At 40.1% G+C, this 18,731-nt stretch overlaps 1 protein-coding gene across 1 annotated transcript in view; it reads left to right on the plus strand.

Moving 5' to 3' along the window:
* Positions 1–8,024, plus strand: part of LOC107043966 — a 231,473-nt gene extending 223,449 nt beyond the window's left edge. Inside the window, exon 15 of the mRNA XM_015265693.1 lies at positions 7,525–8,024. Within this exon, the coding sequence (XP_015121179.1) occupies positions 7,525–8,024 (500 nt within the window). The remainder of the gene's footprint in view (positions 1–7,524) is intronic.
* The last annotated feature ends 10,707 nt before the right edge of the window (positions 8,025–18,731 follow it).

Consider the following 18,731-nt stretch of genomic DNA (forward strand, 5'->3'; position numbering starts at 1 on the left):
GTGACATTACTCCCAATTACTAAAGAGAAATACATTTCTTTTACAAAATCAGTCGAATCAACAAGAGTCCACTTGAGATTCATTGACTCATTTCGTTTTATGGCAAGCAGTATCGATAAACTTTCTTCATATTTAGAAGATGAAAAAAAAATAATCACAGCCAGTCATTACCCTCAAAAACGACCATTCGAACTGGTTGTATGCAAAGGAGTTTTCCCATACGAATACTTGGATACACGGGAGAAATTAAGTGTACAACAATTACCACGGAAAGAAGAGTTTTATTCTCGACTAACTGATCAGTACATATCCGATAAAGATTACAACCATGCATGTGATGTGTGGAGAAATTTCAGCATCAGAACACTCGGTGAATATGCGGATTTATATCTGAAAACCGACGTATTGTTGCTAGCAGATATTTTCGAAAATTTTCGAGAGAGTTGTTTCACCGCATACAACTTAGATCCTCTTCATTATTATACAGCACCAGGACTGGCTTTTGATGCAATGTTAAAAATCACTGGAGTTCAACTGGAATTATTTCAAGACCCTGAGATGTTCCTTTTCATTGAGAAAGGCATTAGAGGAGGATTGTCGCAGTGTTCTAACCGATATGGAAAGGCTAATAACCCCTACATCGGTGCTAATGAGTATAACCCAGAGGAAGAGAAATCTTATTTGATGTATCTAGATGTGAATAACTTATATGGAGCAGCAATGAGTCATCATTTGCCGGGTGGNCAACTGGAATTATTTCAAGACCCTGAGATGTTCCTTTTCATTGAGAAAGGCATTAGAGGAGGACTGTCGCAGTGTTCTAACCGATATGGAAGGGCAAATAACCCCTACATGGGTGCTAATGAGTATAACCCAGAAGAAGAGAAATCATATTTGATGTATCTAGATGTGAATAACTTATATGGAGCAGCAATGACTCATCATTTGCCGGGTGGGAATTTCTGTTGGATGGAAGATTGGTCATCCCTCAACATCCTGAACATTCCAGATGACTCAGAGACTGGATACATTTTGGAACTTGATCTGGAATACCCGCAGGAATTCCATCAAGAGCATAAAGATTTACCATTGTGCCCAGAACACATAATCCCTCCAAACGATCAGGCCAAGTTACCAAAATTATTGACCACGTAGAACTCCAAAAACAATTATGTCATTCATTATAAAAATCTCAAACAATATTGTAGTTTGGGCTTAAAAATCACTAAAATTCATAGAATCTTGAGGTTTTCTCAAAACTCGTGGTTAAAAAAATATATTGATTTAAATACTAATTATCGAAAAAATTCTCAGAATGAGTTTGAAAATTTTTTTTATAAATTGATGAATAACGCGGTTTTCAGAAAAACAATGGAAAATGTCAGGAAACATCGTGATGTGAAACTCGTATCAAGATGGGATGGACGATGGGGTGCTGAGAGTTGGATATCGAAACCCAACTTTCATAGTAGTATTATTTTCGATAAGGATTTGGTAATAATCCAAATGCGCCGAACGAAAATTAAATTTAATAAACCAATATACGCAGGCCATTGTGTGCCAGTCATAAACATTGCAGCCCCACAAATTGGTTGAGAAGTAGCATCATAGAATGGGTACTTTAGTTTACAAATATACTGATAATCATCTGTGGTCAAGCATTCGGCAATGTCTTTAGAGTGTGCCAAGGTATAATGATATTGGCTAAGCAGCAGGTAGTCGCCCCGAGGTTGAATGTACGCTGACCCTTGGCGGTTGCCGAACACTTGAGCCGTAGGATATGGATACATTTTGTACAATTCCTATGTCTTTGAGTTTAACAGTAGGATTTTCAATATTACATCTAACTTTCCATCATCAAATCCAATCTTTACCTTCAATTTTTCTAGTAAATCATCAGAACGTGGTTGTTCAATCGAGAGAGGGAGAATCAGTGACTGATCCTGTCTCATTGCAATGAAATTATTGACAGCACTTTCTAGTTTTGCATAAGTGAATAATTCAAAATGAATGACTTCTGCGTTTGCAGAATGTATGGGATCAACTATCGTTTCCAGAAAATACATGTACATATCCAGCTCGATTCCCAAACGTTTCGCCCAATATCGGATGCTATTGAGCATTCGATGATGAAGTAATGATGAGAATTTGCTCTCTTTTTGTGGCTCTTTGATTAATTTGACGGCCTTCAAAAAATCATCAACACAGGTTTCATTTTTATTTCTCAATTGATCCAGCTGATCATGTAGGTGATGTAATCCTATTTGAGCCATATGACTGTGACAATCATTGATCGTTTGATTCAATATTTCCTCATAGTTGAGTGGGATTTCATTCAATGATCCGAAAAGAGATTCTGCGATAATTCCGACATATCCAGAAGGTAGACATTTACTTTCCTCAGACACTGATTGATTCATGAAAAACAGTAATTGGTCCATGTATTTTTCTTCTTTCTGAACCCACCGCAACCGATTTTCACCACAAAGCACTGTCACGCTTGTAATAGCCTCTGGATAATATTTACATGTATGATTCATATATTCTAGTTCATCTCGTGTGACGACTGGCATTTGAGGAATTATTGTCTTCTAGTCAATGTGTGTTGTTAGCTTCCACTCAGCTGTCCATTCATAATGCAACCCATTGGACGTTGGAAAACCATATTTACAAAATCCATAGAGTGACAGAATGATGCTATGAGTAGTTGAAGTACTAAAACCGTGGCCATTATATTGTCTTGTCCAAAGAATCCACTCCGCTGGTAAAATTATGATTAGCCTGATGGTTCATATTGGAATTCCCCCATCAAGATTTTCTTCATCGATTCAACCATTAGAAGTGTTTTTGAACTCCAAACTTTTGACAGATCGCCCATTGCCAGTTTCCTCTCACAAGGTGACATTGAAATATTTTGACTATTATTGACGCCTCCTCACAAACAACATCACGTATCGATTAATTTTGATAAACTCAGCCCCAAAACTCGGCCTCAAAAACTCGGCCCCAAAAATCGGCCCCAAAACTCGGCCCCAAAATTCGGCCCCAAAAACTCCGCCCCAAAACTCGGTCCCAAAACTCAGCCCAAATACTCGGCCCCCAAAAACTCGGCCCCCAAAAACTCGGCCCCAAAAACTTGGCCCCAAATACTCGGCCCCCAAAAACCCGGCCCCAAAAACTCGGCCCCAAATACTCGGCCCCAAAGGACGACTCTGAAACTGTTCTCCCGGTAACTCATTTTCATCTCGTCCACAAAATCTTGGCTCCAAACCGTCGTCTCCAAGAGTGTGACCTCAACCCCCACCCCTCGAAGAAAAAACTCAGCCCCAAATATCGATGTCGACTGGTCCATAAGTTCAGAGCAACGTCAACAACTGAATGAGTTGTATCGCAACAAATGAACATGAATTTGAAATTTACACACAGCCAACGTAATGGTCTGCTGCTTATTCACCAAGGGCACTCCTTGTCTATACATCGCGAAAATGAAGGCAAAATCATATGGAGGTGCCGCAACATATTTTGCTCCGCAAGGGTGCATACTGATTGTAAGCTTCCCTCAGGGAAAATTCTCAAAGAGACACATCATAACTACAAACATAACAGCCAAGGGATGAGAGCGCGAAATGTTCAAAATAAAACTCAGAAAATGGAAGAAAGTAATCATAATGATTTTCCACATAGTTGGAAATTTGTCAATTAATTACTCCCATCTAATTTTACATACACCCACCAAAAAGACATTCCTTCGGTAGGAATCCCGATCAGGCTATGCAACATATGAAACCATTTGGGTTCAGTAACCAACATATCACTATACCTCGGGTCACGGACGAATCACCTGAACAGTGGCAAATTTCACATCAGATTGCCATCGCAAGAGAATCGATCAAACAGAAACACGAAATGTTGAAACTGTTACTGAACCCAAATGGTTTCATATGTTGCATAGCCTGATCGGGATTCCTACCGAAGGAATGTCTTTCTGGTGCGTGTATGTACGAATTAGATGGGAGTAATTCATTGACAAATTTCCAACTACGTGGAAAATCATTATGATTACTTTCTTCCATTTTCTGAGTTTTATTTTGAATATTTCGCGCCATGCTACATGGAGTTGTAGTGGTGGTTCCCGTCACGTGGGACGGGAATTGACGGGAATTGATGGGATGTAATTAGTAAGTTTGAGGATATGCTACATGGAGTTGAAGTGGTGGTTCCCGTCACGTGGAACGGGAATTGACGGGAATTGATGGGATGTGATTAGTAAGTTTGATGATATGCTATATGGAGTTGTAGTGGTGGTTCCCGTCGCGTCGGACGGGAATTGACGGGAATTGATGGGATGTGATTAATAAGTTTTTTTTTTCTCATCCCTTGGCTGTTATGTTTGTCGTTATGATGTGTCTCTTTGAGAATTTTCTCTGAGGGAAGCTTACAATCAGTATGCACCCTTGCGGAGCAAAATGTGTTGCGGCACCTCCATATGATTTTGCCTTCTTTTTCGCGATCTATAGACAAGGAGTGCCCTTGGTGAATAAGCAGCAGACCATTACGTTGCTTGTGTGTAAATTTCAAATTCATGTTCATTTGTTGCGATACAACTCATGCAGTTGTTGAAGTTACACTGAACTTATGGACCAGTCGACATCGATATTTGGGGCTGAGTTTTTTCTTCGAGGGGTGGGGGTTGAGGTCAGACTCTTGGAGACGACGGTTTGGAGCCAAGATTTTGTGGACGAGATGAAAATGAGTTACCGGGAGAACAGTTTCAGAGTCGTCCTTTGGGGCCGAGTATTTGGGGCCGAGTTTTTGGGGCCGAGTTTTTGGGGGCCGAGTATTTGGGCCGAGATTTGGGGCCGAGTTTTGGGGCCGAGTTTTTGGGGCCGAGTTTTGGGGCCGAGATTTGGGGCCGAGTTTTGGGGCCGAGTTTTGATTCGCCCAGCGGGGAATCGAACCCGGGTCTCCCAGATACGCGCCGGGTACTCTTACCGACTAAGCTACCGGGAACCACAGAAATTCACTCTCAAATTCACCTCATACACCGCCTAACCTTCTTTAAATACCTCCTATAAATAAGGACCCAAAAAAAAAATTCAAATAGAATTAAAATTTAGAGAGAAAAAATTCCGATTCGCCCAGCCGGGATTCGAACCCGGGTCTCCTAGTTACGCGCCGGGCACTCTTACCGACTAAACTACCGGGAACCACGGAAATTCTCACTCCAAATTCAACTCAGCACGCCGCCTAACCACCTTTAGGCATTAAATAAATTCAAATAGAATTGAAATTTAGAGAGAAAAAATTCCGATTCGCCCAGCCGGGATTCGAACCCGGGTCTCCCAGTTACGCGCCGGGCACTCTTACCGACTAAGCTACCGGGAACCACAGAAATTCACTCTCAAATTCACCTCATACACCGCCTAACCTTCTTTAAATACCTCCTATAAATAAGGACCCAAAAAAAAAATTCAAATAGAATTAAAATTTAGAGAGAAAAAATTCCGATTCGCCCAGCCGGGATTCGAACCCGGGTCTCCTAGTTACGCGCCGGGCACTCTTACCGACTAAGCTACCGGGAACCACAGAAATTCGCTCTCAAATTCACCTCATACACCGCCTAACCTTCTTTAAATACCTCCTATAAATAAGGACCCAAAAAAAAAATTCAAATAGAATTAAAATTTAGAGAGAAAAAATTCCGATTCGCCCAGCCGGGATTCGAACCCGGGTCTCCTAGTTACGCGCCGGGCACTCTTACCGACTAAGCTACCGGGAACCACGGAAATTCTCACTCCAAATTCAACTCCGCACGCCGCCTAACCACCTTTGAGCATTAAATAAATTCAAATAGAATTAAAATTTAGAGAGAAAAAATTCCGATTCGCCCAGCCGCGATTCGAACCCGGGTATCCCAGTTACGCGCCGGGCATTCTTACCGACTAAGCTACCGGGAACCACGGAAATTCTCACTCCAAATTCAACTCCGCACGCCGCCTAACCACCTTTGAGCATTAAATAAATTCAAATAGAATTAAAATTTAGAGAGAAACATTCCGATTCGCCCAGCCGGGATTCGAACCCCGGTCTCCCAGTTACGCGCCGGGCACTCTTACCGACTAAGCTACCGGGAACCACGGAAACTGGTCCTTGGCTGGCAAAATTTTGCAGCCGTGGGGAGTCAAATGGGCTGTCAAGCCCTTTGAGCCTTACAAAGCGCAGGGGCCAGATAGGATTTTTCCGGCCTTGCTACAGGAGGGGACGGAGAACATCATAGGGCCTCTAACCAAAATCCTCAGGGCCAGTACAGCACTGAGGCATGTTCCGAGGTCATGGAACGAGACTAAGATAGTCTTCATTTCAAAGTCGAGCAAGGTTGGGTATATTCAACTAAAGGACTTCCGCCCAATAAGTCTTACATCCTTCATATTGAAGACACTGGAAAGACGGGTGGACCGATTCCTAAAAATGGGGCCCTTGGTACCGCGCCCCCGCTCTCCCTTTCAATATGCGTATCGAGAGGGTAGATCAACGGATGCCGCCCTACACTATCTGGTGGGACACGTGGAGGGACAATTCGCTCCCAAGGGATACGCCATAGCATAAGGCATAGGAGCCTTCTTCGATGTTGAGGGAGCTTTTGACAGCACTTCGACCGAAACCATAGAAGAAGCTATGAAGAAGCATGAGATCCCTAGGACGATCATTGCTCGGACACAGGCCATGTTAAGGGGCGGGAGACTGTCGGCTAATCACGAACAAAGCTATATAGAAGGGCGCCCAGCCAGAGGATGTCCGCAGGGGGGAGTTCTCTCATCTCTGCTGTGGAATCTGGTTGTGAACGTACTTCTGGAAAGGCTGCGTGGAGCGGGGTGCCATGTCATTGGCTTTGCCGATGATGTGGCAATAGCGGTTAGAGGCGATTTTCTGAGGGTGCTCAGAGACCTCATGGCGACGGCACTTGACATCGCTGAGAGCTGGCGCAAAGAAACTGACCTCTCGGTGAATCCCGCCAAAACCACAGTCCGAGTCTTCACAGAAAAATACAAGCCAAAGACGATCGGACCCTTAATACTGAACGGCTCGGTAGTAAACTACACCAACAAAGTCAAGTATCTTGGAGTAATTCTAAACAATAAACTCAGTTGGAAGGATCACATCTATGCACAAAGAAGCAAAGTGTTTGCCTCGATGTGAGCATGCAGAAGGGCCATTGGGAAAAACTGGGGGCTAACCCCCAGAATGATACTGTGGCTCTATCAGATGGTACGGTTACCAAGACTAATGTATGCTGCGGTAGTCTGGTGACCAAGGGCAGGAAAGGTGGAAACAAAGAACCTGTTGCAGGGCTTACAGCGAACTTTCCTGAGGGTCACGATGGAGACCATTAAGACCACACCTACTGAGGCGAAGGAGGCTGAGGAAAAATAGCACTCAGTATCCAGCCTTTGGACCTCAGAGTGATTAGCTGTGTAAGCACAACAGCCTACAGACTACGGTGTCAACAGGAATGGAAAACGACAGGCCAAGTTCATACCCAACTTGGCTTGATTAATCCAAATCCCTTCACTGACAAGTCCGATGGGATCCAGCGAAAATATCAAATTAAAAAAGCCTTCAAAACTAGAATACCATCCAGAGAGGAGTGGCTAGATTCAAAACTTAAACCAGGACCTAAGGAGGATTACTGGTTTACCGATGGATCTGGCTACAATGAATCCTTTGGGGCGGGGATCTATCGATTGAAGGATGGCTTCGGGGAAAGCTTCCCCCTGGGCCAGCATGCAATAGTTTTTCAAGCCGAGGTGTTAGGCATAGCCAAGTTTGCCGAGCACCTGGTAGCAAAAGAGACGGAAGGGATGAAAATCTTCCGCAGCGACAGCCGGGCAGCCATAAGAGCACTGGAGAAAGCCACTACTAATTCTAAAGTGGTGTGGGAGTACATGCAAGCAATTGCCACTTTAGGGGAGAGGAATAAAAATCACCTTAATCTGGGTTCCGGGCCACTACGGAATACAGGGTAACGACGAGGCGGACTGGCAGGCCAGAAGGGGAACGGAAGGCGCTCTTCTGGCGGGTCTGATTGGTGTGCCTTTCGCAGTGGGAAAAAAGATCATAAAAGATCACCTACAGTGGGAATTCGAAAAACGCTGGCGAACTAGCACAACCTGTAGATAAGCTAAACTGTTTATGAGGGAGCAGTGAATTAGAAGGAGTGGAGAACTTCTGGCGCTGAAAAGGAAAAATCTGAGGGTTGCGATAGGACTTCTCACAAGCCACACTACCCTCAGGGCTCACCTGTACAACATGAAATTAGCCGAACAGGCAGACTGTAGGCTATGCGGGGACGGTAGAGAGGACGCCGTACATATTCTGTGCGGGTAAATGTGCATATTAGCACCCTCACCTCCAATCTATGCCAAACTTGGAAGGATGATTCACCACCCTCGACAGTGTATATTCATCACATTTTCACCCGTCGGAAAGGTCTGGGAATTGTCAATTTTATGATGGAATGAGTTACTTACCTCACCGCTCTTTGCGCTACCCGGGGCCTACGGCGTGGACGTGGCGGTGACTGGCCCCATGGACAACACATGTGGACACACTTAAGATAACGGACAACACAAAGAGATGAATATGCTGCATCCCCCCCGTTGCCCCCACTGTAACAAAACTTAAATCCCCCGCTGCCCTCCATCAGCAAAATTAAATTAATAAATTAATATTACAGCGAGGGAACAACAAAAGGACTCTGATGGGGTGTAACTATGGTGGATAATATCTACTTACGGTCTACTAACTGGGCTGCACGTGTTGATATCGTGCTTATACATTCGCAAGCAGAGTGGCTTGGAATGTAAACAACTTCCCGCAGTCAGACCATAGCTCCTATTGTTCTCCCGAAATCAAATGTTTTTATGAGATAAATTTATCTCAGGTATTTTCCGACTCTTAAACTTAACGAATATTCACTCAGGAATGGCCAACCAATACGTCAGTTGTTTGGCAGAGAATTTAAGGGTGAGGTAGCTAATCTGCACATTTACCATGAATCGACGTTTTGTAACGCTGTTTCCGTTCACTTCAATGTCCAATCTCCGCCGAGTTTCTTTCCGAATTTTTTCCTTGCCATGGAACGTTTCTGGGCAGGTAACGTTCCGACTTTCGTTCCTAGTGAGAAATATTCCACGAGTTTCGTTCCGACTTTCGTTCCGAGCGTATCGTTCCACGACTTTCGTTCCGAGTTTGGCTCCTAGCTTGGAACGTTACAGTTTCGTTTCGATTCTTGCCTCTGGAACGACATCGAAACTGGAATGCGTTCCAAGTTCCTGTTTTAAATTATTTACAAATACAGGTAATTATTATTCTTATATAGTCTCTCTAGTATGCGGGCATTCAATAAGCTCCTCCCGCAAAATCGTCCAACTCATCGTAACGAAATTGATACAATTGATACAATTATCCCAGATTCCGCTGAGGTATTGTACGATGGAGGTCATCCCTGGCCAGAAGGTAGATGTCCTCGAAATTGTTCCGCATGCGATAATGGAGTTCTTCAGTGACTAGCATCCTGTGGTATTTCATGTAATTCATGGTAACACTTGAGATCGCCCGGACCAGAGACTCCTTGTATTCTTTGAGATACAATGAGTCCAAAAAGTTTAACCACTAATCGATCCATGTCGCTTTATTTTTCAATGTGGTAACGCTGGGACTCATCATAATGAGGTTTTGTCTTACACCAGCACGTACAAAGGCCACACAGGGGTTATCGTACGTGCGATGGAATCCCACTTTGACAACCTCAAATTACTAGTTTATTAAATGATAGAAAATATGCGAAAAATGAGAAGACTTTGCATTTGGTGAAACGAGCAATTCTGTATAATAGTGATATATTTTTAAACAAAATGTGGAAATCAGGGATACGTTTTTTCGACGGTATCAAAAATAGATTGTATAAAGCAAACGTGGCCGAAAAATTTGATCGGCCTCACCTCTATAGGGAGTGCAGAGAAGAATACTAATTTCCTGCGGGGGAGGAGACACTGATCTACAAGCAGAAATGATCCTTCACCGATCATTATTTACAGTAAGCAACAAATGCAAACAAAGGTGGCTGAAAAAGAAAAACTAGAGCCTTTTCCCGCCTAAGATATTCAGGACGTACAAAAAATTCGAAATATATAAACTGGGAGATCCTTGCAACACACACTTACAACTTCATATTCTTCAGGGTAGTCTCCAGTGACAAGTCTCCAGTGTTTCTCGTACAGTGCTCCCTGTTTTTTCATTTTGATAGAAAGAAAAAAAAGTTTAAAATTGGTCGAATCAGTCATCACTGAAGGGCAGAGAACCTATTGGATAGTAAGTTTTTATTTATATTTTGATTGTCGATTTCTAGAGTCCGATAATTTTTTTATTTATTTCTAGAGTTCGATTCTCATACTTTTATCCGTGAGAAATTTTTTTTTGTTTCAAACTTATCAGCATCAAATTTTGCGTTCATTTTTTTTCAAAATGCGTGGATTCTTTTCGTTTTTTTTTGACGTCTCTTATGGAGTTTACATGTATTTTTCATTCGGTTTTCGTCTCCTTTTTTTGTTTTTGAATTTTTCTATTCTAGTTTTCGTCTAATTTTTCAGTGTCGAAATTTTTTGCGAAAGAAATTTTTCGTGAAAGAAATTTTTCCTCGCGTTCTCTCTCGTTGAAATTTTTCGCTCAATTTCGCTCAATTTTTCCGCATCAAAATTTTTCGGGAAAGAAATTTTTGCTCGCGTTCTGTCCCGTAGAAATTTTTCATGCTGGATTGTTTTCTTAAAAAAAATTATTGCTCTCATTTTCCGTAGATTTTTTTTCAATTAAATTTCAATCGTTTTTTCATTTTCAGATGCATAGACCAGAGAGCCTATCCCTGAGGTCCACCAATTGGACGAGGAGAGGGAGCTAGCTCTAAAGGATCTCCCAATCGAGGATTTATAAGACCTCCACATCNGGGGGGGGGGGGGGGGGGGCAACCACATCCCAACCACAGCACGGATGACTGGGACGTCGAGGAATGGGAATAGGTCATTTTAAAAAACATTAGAGATGAAATAAAAAATGGTTATCTTAGAATTAAGTTTTCTTGAAAAAAAAGTTGCACAGAAAAACGCATTCATTTAATAAAATTTATGGAATTATAACTCGATGTAATGGCAATCATTTGTAACTCCTATTTGTACTAAAATATGTACTAATTTAATCTCTAAAAATATTTTATGTAGTGTTTCGTTTGAAATTTTGCTTTAGTAACTTCTATTTACTTTTCTTATTTTAATTTATTTAAACATATATGATAAGTAATGAATAATATTTATCAATTCTGTCTTTCGATTCTTCTTTTTCTGTTTTGATTTGTGGAATATGTTAAATATACATGTCAAACAATTGAATTTGTATTATCTCTTCTCATTTGTTCTGAACTTTCAGTCATTCGAAACTACAATCGTTTCATCATTTCTACGTGCATGACTTCGTTGCTGCCTCTCATTAACTTCTTTCCGTTTGAAAATCATTTTGTTTGTTTTCAATGCGTGTTCCTTTTCTCAATGTCGTCGCTGCCATTCAGCAGCCATTTCTGCAAATTTCATCTTTTGAATATTGCTTGATCGATCCAATTAGAATTTTGACTCGTCATCATCGATTCTTCTTCATTTCCTACATTATACAGGGTGTCCCATTGGAAAAAAATGCGGCCAAATATCTCCTAAGGCGGGCAAGTAACAAAAAAAAATGTTCAGTACAAAAATTGTAGCTTTTCGAGGGGGACATTCGATGAATTCATTATTCTGAGCTTTCAAGCTCATGCTTGCCAGCTGCAAGCATAAAGTCCTTTTTTTAAAATGGCAACCGCATTTTTTACTTCAATGAAACTTGTTCATCTTGATGAGTTGTTTTCAGATACCTCGTCATTCATGTGATTTCTTCTAATTTTACTGAAAAAATGCCACAAAAACGAGTTATGTGGTCAGATTGAAGATTCAAACATCCTTGGCGCACCTTGGTATAATTACTCCGTTGATCTGTTTACCAAGAGGAATTATCAAATGTAAACAATAAACAAAAAATTTTCCTACTACTTCGAGGATTCTTTTATTCTAATCAGCACTCCACCTCATTTCACTCGAGTTGTAAGAGATTACCTGAACAGTTCCTTCCCGAATCGTTGGATTGGTTGGGGTGGTTACATTGTGGCCTCCAAGATTACCGGATCTTACGCCCCTAGACTTCTACCTGTGGGGCTTCATCAAAGATACTGTTTACAATGTAAACTTTACACAAACCGCCCGACCACTCCAATGGATTTACAGAGACTTATCAGGGAGGCTATTATTTTATTGAACGCATTACTCCACAAGTTGTTCGAAGCGTTGTTGAGAATTCCCGCCATCGAATTGAGTTGTGCCTGCAAGTTAACGGTGGAAACATTGATCATTTCGGGTAAACGCTCATGAACTTCCCCACATGTTCGTCCTATATTTTTTTTTAGCGCAAGAGATGCGAAATAGACTTAACATCCACGCACTGCATCCTAGATCATACTAAAAAAGTCTGAAACTTCAATTTGACCACAGAACTCGTTTTTGTGGCATTTTTCAAGTAAAATTAGAAGAGATTACACGAAGGGCGATGTATCTGAAAAGAACTCCTCATGATGAACAAGTTTCATGCGGGTGAAAAATGCGGTTGCCATTTTAAAAACAGAACTTTGTGCTTGCAGCTTGCAACCACGAGCTTGAAAGCTCAAAATAATAAATACATTGAATGACACCCTCGAAACCCTATAATTTTTATATTCAATATTTTTTTGTTACTTGCCCGCCTTAGGAGATATTTGGCCGCATTTTTTCAAATGGAACACCCTGTATTTTCGAGTACGACATTGTTTCTGTCTTTCCTTTAATTTCTCACGCTTCAGATTCATTTTCTGGATTTTCAACATCCGTTTCTTTTCCCTACACTGCCGTTGTCGCTGAGCATCACTTCGCGGTATTTTTTCATGCTCATTTTTGTCTCCACTACTTTTATAAATATGATTCCCTGAATTTACAGTCTTTATTGGAAAATTTTTTTTTTTCAATTCGACCTGACACTAATATTGTCAAATAATTTTAAATAATCTCAAATAATCTTCAATTATCAATTTTGTTTCATTTTCATTATCAACTCTCAACAAACTATTCAATTTTCAAGGATTTTAATGATGATATGATTATCACAAAATATAGAAATCGTAAATTCCACAGATTTGAATGAAAATCCAGTAAATCCCTTCATTAATGGAAAAACATTGAAATTTTCAAAACGTGACATGCTAAAATGACTACACTATCGCTTATAACAATTGATCTAGTCAACGGAATAGGTAATATATGATATTAATGTGAAGATCTCGATGAGACCTTCTAATTGGCATGTGATATATCCCTGCTGATTGAGTCTAAAGCCTCCATAAATGGAAAAAACTGTAATTTTTGGCCTGTGACATAAGGTAAAAAATCGAAACAATTTGCGATCACGTGATGGAAAATCCATTGAATCACGATTATTGTGCAGCATTTAAAAAAAGGATGAATACCCTTCAAAATGGTATATAAATAGTTTCCTAAGCTTGACCGATGGTTGTAGAAAAATCCGATCTAAGCTGAATTTTCAATAAAACCATGAAGTTTCATTTTCTGCACAAAACCTTTCATAACTCTATGAAAATTGAAGATAAATGACTAAATCATGAGTTAATTTCTAAATAATTTAATATATTTTCAGCTGAGTATGAAATATCTTTACAGATTGAGAAAAAACCGACCAGATCTCGCCATTAAGAGAAAAAACGTGGAAATTTTCAAAACGTGACATGCCAAAATTGCTATATTATCGTTTATAACAATTCATGTAATCGATGAAATCAATAATATAAGGTATCATTAAGAAGATCTCGATGAGATCTTCAAATTGACCTATGATAAATCCTCGCAAATCAAGTCTAAAGCCTCGCTAAATAGCAAAAACTTTCTTTTTTGAGGTGGGACAGAACGTTAAAAATGGAAACGATTTGCAATAACTTGATGAAAATGGAATTAAATGGGATTTATCAGACACCATTTTGAAGAATGTGAAATGTCCTTCAAAATGATATATTAATATTCTTATCTGTTTCACTTTGAAGTATCGAAAAATCCAACCAAAGTGAATTTTTCAAGTGAAACAGAAAAATCGAATTTTCTCCTAAAACTCTTATAAGTCAATGAAAAATAGTCAGAATTGGACAAATCAGGTGTCAATTTGAAACTTATTTAATAAGCTTTTGAATGAGTATGATAAATATATGGTTCATGGCATAAGGTGATGGACTTGAGCATAGAAACCAAAGAGAGAAGCCTGGTGACCCTCACGGATCTTTGTCTTTTGGATTGGATTAGAATATTCGTAGGGAAGTGTTGAAGCGCTCTCGTCATGCCTTTGTTTTGGGCCCGTCGCATGAATAATCTTACTCTCCTTTTTCCTGATGATGTCATGGTACATCGTTCTTGTAGGCCCTTGTAGTTGGTTTGGTTAGGTTCTACCTTATTGACGACGAGGGCACGAATCGAATCGTAATGAATCTGTTTAGGCGTCGCATAATTTAGCCTATCGCTTTTTATTACTAACTTCTGCGATGTCTCCATCCGGTTTCTTCACGCTATAAGTATAAAATTTAGAACCGCCAAAGACAAAAAACGTAATGAAACTCCCTTCTCCCTAGCCCGCTACTTCATCGGTCAAGTCCCCCAGAAAATTCCCTTGTGGTAACTCGTTTGTTCCACTGCTCACGTAAATAACGGAGTCTATGCCATAATATAAAACGCATTGCAACGATGATTATTATCGCAGGGCACATTGAAAAATAAATAAAAACTTAAGTTCAACCTGAGTCTCGGGGGAGCTCAAACTCCCCTTTCCCTGTAAAAGTGACTACCAGAAACCATCAGGGCATTGTGGAGATGAGTAGAACATCTCTAATTTCGTCTTGATTCAATTGGAGGAGGCCCTGGATAAAGAAGAGGAGACCCTGAGAAAAATCTCTCGAGGTCTCATCGAGAGGGCCCTAATCCAGTTGAGGGTATGCACCTGATCACTAGTCTCCACAGTGAGTGGACACATGGACCGGAGTGCAAGAGGATGTCCAGCGGAACGTCAGGGGGAATCACCCCGAAGAGGAATACCGAGGAGCACCGAAAATGAAATAATAATTCAAATTCGATCACTTGCCATGCCCAAGGTTCAGAGGTTCATAGGTTCATCCTGCCCTCCTTGATTTTTCACAATTTTGCGGAAACTGTGGGCTTACGTACGAAAATCGAGGCCCCGCAGTTCTCCCCGAGACCTCGTAACAGTAACAGATTAATAGAGTTATAGTAACAGATTGGAAGTAATAGATTAATAGTAACAGTAACAGATTAATAGAAATAGAATTTGCATTGCGGAGTAATAGATTCCATAACAGATTTAATAATAACGGATTTTTGAGTTGAAGTAATAGAATCAAATTTGGAGAATAATAGATTTTCGAGTGTAATTGAATTGCATTACAATTTTCTGACATTTTTAATTTACTACTCATTTCAGTCGTATTGAATCAAGTACGACCATTTTCTGTTTTTGTAAAATTCTTTATTTTATTGTGGTTAAACGATATAATTGATTCTTTAGCGCATTCAATTCTGGTATTGCGTTCCATCCCGTGGGCATTTCTGGATATTTTTGGAATTTTTTAGTATTTTTGGTATTGTCGGAGCTCGGGAATTCTAAGAGATAGTATCGTCCTCCCTCCCCCTTATAAACAAGAGTACGGGTATAGCTATTAAGGATTGATGAGGATTAATGTTAATTTTTTAGGTTTTGTTCATTTTTCTCCTCTTTAAATAAACGGACTGGTGCCTAAAAGGTCACATGGACATCCACAATTAGCTATAGGTTATTTCTATTAAGTTTAATATTTTTCTATTGATTGAGAAAACTGCAATTCGTCACAGCGTTCTTGTTGTTTTTCTAAATAAGAATATAAGTTGAGACGTTAGCTGGTGTAGAAGCCGCAATAACAATATTGGCTTTGGTAGACAGTTCTGCCACTTCGTTTAAACATTTCCAGGATATAAAGAAAGGCTCGTTATCGATAGGGACAAGCCCTGTCACTTCAATTTCAGAACTCAATATTATATTAGCGAACTCCTCGTATTGTCGAATAATTGCTTTTTTCATTAAATTTTCTCCTCAAATTTATCCCAGAAACAGTTTAAACAAAGTTTTACTACTGCCCTCAATTCAGCATTCTTTTGAATTATATCCTTGTCGAGTTCTATTTCCTCTGTCGTCTCATATTCAGCTATACATCTCTCCTTGGATTCACTATCTATGCATTCTGCCGGCCAATCGGAAGCCTCTTGTTTGATTTCTTGGAAAGTATTTATATACTCAGCAAATAAACCTCCTGTTCGTGGCACAGGATCATAACGTGCTGTTTTATTATACTCCCGAATTTCACTAATTTCCCAAATTTTATAACCCATTTCTACTGCTTTACGAAGTTCTGGGTGGACCCAAGTCCCCAAAAAGTCGCGGTTCGTGGGATCGTCATGCGAGCATTGTTTTGCACTAGACCTTTACAGCATGACCGACATAGAGGGAACAGTAGCTTTCCGCGGGCTTTGACATATCGATTTTTTTCATTCTCTTTAGTATCATAGTGTGTGGCGGTATTTCTCGTACTTCTGCCAAAAAAGGAATCTCGCGGATCTAAGACAATAAACATTTGCTAATCGATATTTTGAAGGAAGTATGCACAAGTCGGAATGTCTTTTTTTTACGAATGAAATCACATTCCCACATTTCAATGACTTCGTACCCCAAGTTTTGCAATTCCCGGGAAATTGTACCTGTTCTCTCATATTGACTCTCTAATGTATCCTTGTGGTTCAACTCTTTATCGCTATTAAACTTGAAACACCGTGGACAACCGTGCCAATAACACCGGTGAAACTGATACGCATATTCCTTATTGTTCTTAACATCTTCTCAACATCCATCTAACGGATATCTTCATTCTTTCCTGTGCTCTCGAGTACGCCCGGCATGTATTATTCGACGATTCTCGCAATGCTCGCACCACAGGAGCCATTTAATTACTACTTTCAACTGTGTTTTCCCTAAACAATATATTCTCTGAGGTATAATAGGATTTTGTTTGAAAAATGCGCATACAAGTCGAAGCAATCATTACACACTCGGTAAAAGGGCAAACATTTCCTGCGTTCATAATTGATTTACGAAACTCCACACACGCTCTTCTCAAAATTGTAACATCAAGTCTACAATAATGCAGAATTTCTTCACAAAAATTGAACTGATAATTTTCTACTACTCGTTCATTATATCAAGCTAAGAATTTTTCTCGATCTTGTATATTCATCGTGCCCGCCCCGTAATATTTCATACCAAGTATAGGTCCAACGTAGTCCTGATTCCCTTCTCTATCGAAAAAATGTAGGAAAAAACCTTTCAAAATGTCTCCCAATCCAAAAGCCTTCGGTAAACTGGCTAGAGCAATGTGAAAATAATTTCAAATATCTTCAAATTTATTATCCCCGAAATCCATCAAGATAATGTTTGTACCGTTGATAATTACTTTAATTTCGGTGTTAATTCTACGCATGACATCTCTTAAAATAAATTGCGATTCATAACCATTCGCGTTGTGAACAATATAAACTACTTTTTTATATGCCTTACCCATCAATGTCATGTAATTAGCAAATCCTCGCATAGGATTCTCGCCATCAAAAACATTTTCTCGATGTTTACATACACCGCAAGGTCTTTCAAGATTTCCGTTAATCTTCACAATATCGTTATCGATCATGTCTACACAGCGGTCATACATGGTTTGAGCAACGCAGAGGGTTGGTACGTATATGTTGACCCCATCAGTTCCTTGCATCAGCTCATCTTGTCTCGTCTCAAAGTTATAGAAAACAAACGTCATGCATTTCACTGTTCATTTTTTCTTACTTTTTACGGTAGGCATGTAGCATACATGAGAAATATTTTCATCCTTCTGGCATACAGTGCAATAATACTTATTACACAAGTGTTTTCGAGTTTTCCGATGATCAATTTTCACATTTCATTTTTTAAACAATTTTATCCGTCCACAAACGGTTGGATTGTTTGCGATAAAGGACCCTGCTTTTTTATGTTGTTCGAAGCACAATTGTCCGTGGAATTCTCGATTACACTCATTACACACTATTTTATCGACGATTGTAGTGTCACACGGAAGATTTTTCAGCCACCTGTCACAAGTTTTATCACAAACATGTCCTCGAGAATTATAGAACTTACTGCAATATTCACAATAATATGCCGTGCCAAAGAAAGAAGGTGAATTCTGAATTGGCTAGTAGTGTCTGTCTTCCGGATAACACACCATAGGTAGGGTATATTGGGCAGGTATATTTCTGCTGGTCAGTTGTAACGAGATTCTCACGTTACGGGTTGAAATCCCCTCAAATAGGGATATGAACTATTGAACTTATAAAGAGAGACTGGAAGAGACATCTAGCGGCGGCTGAAAGAGTCGGGACTAGATGCGAAGAGCCACAGATCAATGAAAGGCTGAAGGCACAGCGATTTTGTGTGAAACCGCGTCC

Source organism: Diachasma alloeum, unplaced genomic scaffold (genome assembly GCF_001412515.2).
Source record: "Diachasma alloeum isolate Michigan unplaced genomic scaffold, Dall2.0 Dall_scaffold_00649, whole genome shotgun sequence".
Lineage (NCBI taxonomy): Eukaryota > Metazoa > Arthropoda > Insecta > Hymenoptera > Braconidae > Diachasma > Diachasma alloeum.